A 5,269-nucleotide genomic window follows, 5' to 3' on the forward strand; every position below is an offset into this window, starting at 1 on the left:
CAGGTGATTATAACTTTTGTACTTACACTTAAATCAATCTCCTGCAAATATGAAAAAAGATTTTTTAAAAAATTAACTATGAAGAGAAATATGGTCAAGAGAATTGAATCAGTGTGCAAAGACCTTTGCCCAAGCCTCTAAGTCATAGTGCTTGCTATCGATGGCAGGAAGGAGGAAGCCACTCCGCAGGAGTCTCCATAGAATCTGCTTTTCTTGCCTCCTGCCCTACCAGAAGTTGCTGAACTGTCACAAAACAGCAACATGCTGTCCTTCAAAGCTCAGTTTAGGAAAAAACTTCCTTTCATGCTTACATATCTATGAACAAGAAAGCTGCAAGTAGTTTGTCCTAAATTCAGTGAAGGTGGACAAGCCAAAATCCAATGTGCATGTATAAATCAGTAAGCACCCGTTACAACAAAAGCAGAAAAACCTTCACAGTACTGCTACCTGAATGACACCAGAGACTTTGTGACTGCCCTCCCCTAAGTGATACATCTACTCCCAAGGCTATAATCATCTTCACTACAGTATTGTCCCACACCCCAAAGGTATGACAACCTAAGTGAGCCTCTTACTAGAAGTGAATAGCTCTTTGTAACAGGTAAGAAATTGTCTAACAAAACTAGAGCATGACAATTTGTTAGTACATGCGTGGAAAGCTTATGCATGTACGTACTAGCACACGCCCCTGTTCAGCCCCTGATTTTGTAAGTTCCTTCAACAACTGCATAATGAGCTGAATCACGGAATCTAACTGGCAGAACAAAAGGAGTAGTAAGAAGTTGACAGCTTCCAGAGGGAGAACTCTTCAGGTTGTCTTAACTCAGTAAAGGTTTTACAGGGGGTTAAAAGGAGGATAATGAAACTAGCTTCATCATATGGACAATATATAAGAAGAAAACAACTCTTGAGAGATCACAACTGCTTTGTTCAAGGAGGCAAAGGCAAAAAGATCAGCACCAAGATGACAAGTGTTACTTCTTTTATTGTAACACTGTGATGGCTGTGAATGGGAGCACAGTTTAACCCAAACAGCTAATGGGTAAAATTTCTGCAAAAAGCCATCACTGAATTTTACACAGGCTAATATCACTTAACCTACATCACTCAGCTGTCATTCACTGAACTGGATCAGGAAACTGAAGCGTGTGCATCTTGCTTGTACATCAAACTATACAGAGCTACCGAACACTTCTTAAATTATGAGACGGTTAAGCCAGAGATTGCACCTTTAAGGATCTAAGTATACTGAAAAGTCCAATTTTAACTTGGATCTATGCAATGAAAACAAGTGGATTTCACAAACCTATGGGACATCCTGCATACTGCAACTAACTTGGAAATAAAGCCTTCCCCATTCAAGACTGCTTCAGAAAGTACTATATGTACATTAATCGCAAGCATGCTGAAAAGATTCCACAATTTGAATCCAACAGTGTTTGCGTTAGTACTTTGGGGGGTTCATTTTGAACACAGTTTACAGGCTTTTGTCTTGGTTGGCTGTTACTGGTATTTTAGAACACAAACCTTAACCACCAGTGGAGTCTCCAGCAAATTCAGCTCTGATGCTCTTAAAAACTTCTTCTGTAAGGCGGAACCACGCAAATTTGAATTCACTGGGCTGGACGCCACAAATGAAGTAGAATCTCTGTGTGGGGACTGCCAGCCACCACCCTGCTCTGCAGAACATGAAGGAACAGGACGAACCACCAAATCCAGTAATCTGTTAAGAGGCACAATTTCAAACAGGAACATAAACAAATGCATGACAAAATTGTGTTCAAGAAATCTGAGATGATACCTAACAAAAACACTGAGCGAGAAATCACTTCTTTACCATTTGTACTTAATGTCCTAAATCTGCCTCTGAGGCAAGAATAACCCAATTTTAAGTTGAACAAGTGACGTAATGCTTATGTCAGAAGGAAATTCCTCTAACTGTCAATGCTGGGACCACTTCAAATTCTCCACTTCTCAATGTGCTCCCCTCAGCTGACCTTTTCTTTAGCAGATACAAAACTCAATGAAAACAGAACACTTTGCAAAGACAGAAAGAATACACACACATATATTTACGAGTAGGACCTCTTTCTTGAAACACCCATTCTGTAGATCTACTATACCTGGGAAATTTCTGTGAGAATTTTGTAACAGTTTTCCCAACAAATGCATTGGGCCGCTCTGCAGCAGGGAGAGGAGGTGCTGGTGGTTCTGTAGCTCTAGGGCTAAAATTAAAAGGAAAATGTAACTGACTTTCATTCCCCTGAAGTGCAAACATACCAGAATTCAGGTTTATTTGAACATGCCTTCTGTAGGGTAATGAACAGACAACTACCAGCCTCTTTCTGCTCTTTGGCATTCTGCCTACTTTAAGTAAACACAGCAAAAACTGGGCTGGAAATGGTCAAAGATTACTATTTCATCACACAATTCACTCTATCAAGAGCCGTACACCAACAGCTTAAGGGCAATCAGAGTTTTTGTTTCAGCTTTTCTGAATTCTGTAAACACATTGAACATAACATAAATTTATGTATTTGCATACATTCAATTATAGCAGAAAGTCTCTCCCTCCAAGTGTTACTGATGATGGTACTGATTTCTTAAATGCTATAAGCTGTATGTACAAAATCTCAGACAAAGCTGCATTCAGGTCACCTTCCCTCCAAAACACTAACATAATTGACATGGATTTCGCTCTCTTTCCAAATACATAGCTCAACATGAAATGTTATTAAAAGGCTGCTTACCTATCATATTGTAAGAAACTGGTTTTCTGCTCATTTCCTACCCACACTTCTTCAATTTTGGACAATACGCTACTGATGAAAGTTGCTCTTGTATGCACATGTCCTGCATTAGCTTGTCTTGCTACTGTTGATAACGGCTTTGGTCTTGCAGCTGTAAAGCGAGAGGGAAGAAAGTCCATCTTTGTGGAATCAAAGTGATGGTTACTTGTCCAGTATATTTGGCCTGTAAAAATTACCTTCTCTTAAGACTAATGAAGGCAGATGGTGAGACTTGTCTCTCTCTAGAGCCAGCTTCCTTTGAACGCTAGGAAGGATCTTGCCATACTGCTCTAATATAGAGTTTCTGGCAACTGCTCTCTCTTTCAAGCGAGGATCACGATCACCCTGACAAATGAAAAGCATAAATCAAAATGTTAACTAATTAAAAGCAGTTCATTGCACACCTTTATCTGTGATATTTATTACTGAATAAACTTCCTCTATAGACATGGTATAACTTCAGGGAATAAAAACACCGCACCAATTGTACCTGTAGATTGGCATCCAGACTGCTCGCAGCTAGAAAAAGAAAGTTGTGTGAAAGGTACAAGAAATGACACACAACATATGCTTTATTCCACAGAACGGATTGTCACAACAAACTTTGAATAATCGGAACCCTATGAAATAAATGTACCTGCACAACTGATTGATAAAAACAAGGCAGGATTTTTATTGAGTACAATCAGAACCAGAGAGTAACTCCTAACAAATGTACACACACCAAACAACTCTTAAGCTTACCATGAGATTAACCTTCATTGACTGATTCAACTGCAGTGCTGGAATATAATTGGAACGCTGCAGATGGTGGACTAGAAGAAATTCATGATTCTGAGCACCAGCACCGGTCTGCAGAAACTTCTCCAGACACTCCTGTGCGAAAGAACACATTGGCAAACTCTACTGTGCTTCTGCCTCTTTCCAATTAAGATTTTTCTCTTGTCCACACTTACTTGTTCAGAGTCTGTGAAAGGCAGCTTCAGCAAGTCTTCCATCAGTCCCATCTCCTGGCAGAGCTCATACATGTGCTCTAACAGCTCTTCTGTATATAACTTAGTCATGTGTTGGTGCAGCAGACCCCAGGCCTCCACCATGCACCTGCAGTTCATTTTGTTGAGATATAAAGGAATACCAGTAATTCGTTTGGCTGAAATGCAGTGGAATACTAACAGCATAACCAAAAAATGCCCCAAATTACTGTATTCAAAGCTCAAAGGAAATGTAGGGGTTGGTGATTTGTGCCACTTGTTCTGCACCTTTCACAATACTGGAGTGTCAGAATGGAGGGACAGGTTCCTTTACCTATTGGACAACAACACAGTGAGGAAAAGCCGAACTTCACTACTGCTTGACATCAATGGCTTCATCATCTGTAAGTATCTGAGGGCTTGTCTGTGCTCTCCTTGGCTCATGAGGGCTTGAATAATCCTCCTATGTTGCCAGGGCACAGTTTTGATCGTAGCTGGATGAAAGAGCAGGGCCAGGGAATTCTGTAGACAGTAGAGATCAGGTTTACTACGATACATACAGCCACACGTGTAACAAAGACATTCAAAAGTTTCTGACAAAATCATGTAGTCACACAGAACAAAGTGAGTGCTCTAAGAGGAGTAATTCACACTTGTCTAAGTTAATCACCCATCTGTATGCAAACAGCACTCTTTATAAACATGTTACTAAATAATATATTACCCTGTCAGACTAACAGATTTTATTAACATCATAAAGGACAACTGTAAGCATCAGAAAGGACAAGAATTAGGTTGAAAAGTCACTTCTGCATTCTTATGTCTCAATCCTTGCTGCTAGAATCACAGTGCTCCTATCTAGAGTACCTAAACCATTGTTTCTGAGGAAGTGCTCAACTGGTCTGCTGAGAATGACCTAAACAATGGCTCTGAAAATTCAAATACCATCAGCAAGCATTATGAAACCTGATGTCTTCTTTGACTTAAATCATTTCCCGACAAGTAGTTAAAACCGAATTTCAAATCACAATTTACTGCTGAAGATGACGCAGCAGTATTACAAAATGACTTCTAATGTTTTAGTATCAAATGTGTATCATACTTACTTCATAATCATTATGATCTAGAAGCCAGTAAGCTTGAATAAGCTTCACAAGGCCCCAAGAGATACCAAAGGCTGTTGGGAAGGAGTCAATTGAACCTCCAGGCACAAATCACTTTCTACAAGATCAAATCTAAAGGAAAACGCTCACCTCCAGAAAACTTCCCGCACAGCACAGAGTCCAGGCTTATCTCATCTTCCCCAAGTGCCTGAATAGTCACCTCTGGAAACCGCAGCAGACTGCTTGTTGCCCGAGCCCTTAGGTCTCGCATTCTTCACTGTAAATAAAGAAAAACATGCAAAACCACACTCATGTCAACAATCAATATTTTTGACATTAACAGAATTTTCATCAGCATGCAGGGAAATATTCTTCTGTGAGTTGCCTGAAGCTCCTCTCCTTACAA

General features: G+C 40.0%; 1 protein-coding gene across 1 annotated transcript; it reads right to left on the bottom strand.

Moving 5' to 3' along the window:
* Positions 1-1,390: 1,390 nt before the first annotated feature.
* On the bottom strand, positions 1,391-4,955 carry LOC133218917 (protein ELYS-like). The gene is made up of 8 exons (XM_061365807.1): positions 4,867-4,955; positions 4,095-4,282; positions 3,746-3,890; positions 3,534-3,665; positions 2,987-3,134; positions 2,751-2,901; positions 2,124-2,225; positions 1,391-1,723 (listed from the first exon to the last, which is right to left on the bottom strand). Exons 2-8 carry the CDS (start codon positions 4,202-4,204, stop codon positions 1,504-1,506), a joined length of 1,008 nt encoding a protein of 335 aa, XP_061221791.1. The 5' UTR covers positions 4,205-4,282; positions 4,867-4,955; the 3' UTR covers positions 1,391-1,503.
* Between the last annotated feature and the right edge of the window lie 314 nt (positions 4,956-5,269).

The sequence above is a fragment of the Neopsephotus bourkii genome, unplaced genomic scaffold, assembly GCF_033783945.1.
Source record: "Neopsephotus bourkii isolate Nb327-2 ecotype Australia unplaced genomic scaffold, CSIRO-AGI_Nbou_v1 NB_1292, whole genome shotgun sequence".
NCBI classification, from domain to species: domain Eukaryota; kingdom Metazoa; phylum Chordata; class Aves; order Psittaciformes; family Psittacidae; genus Neopsephotus; species Neopsephotus bourkii.

Coding starts and splice junctions, on each gene's coding strand:
- LOC133218917 (XM_061365807.1), bottom strand. CDS start 4,204: ATGAGCCAAGGAGAGCACAGACAAGCCCTCAGATACTTACAGATGATG. Junction 2,902..2,986: donor TTCATTAGTCTTAAGAGAAG/GTAATTTTTACA, acceptor CTCGCTTTACAG/CTGCAAGACCAAAGCCGTTA. Junction 1,724..2,123: donor TTCTCACAGAAATTTCCCAG/GTATAGTAGATC, acceptor GCCTCTTAACAG/ATTACTGGATTTGGTGGTTC.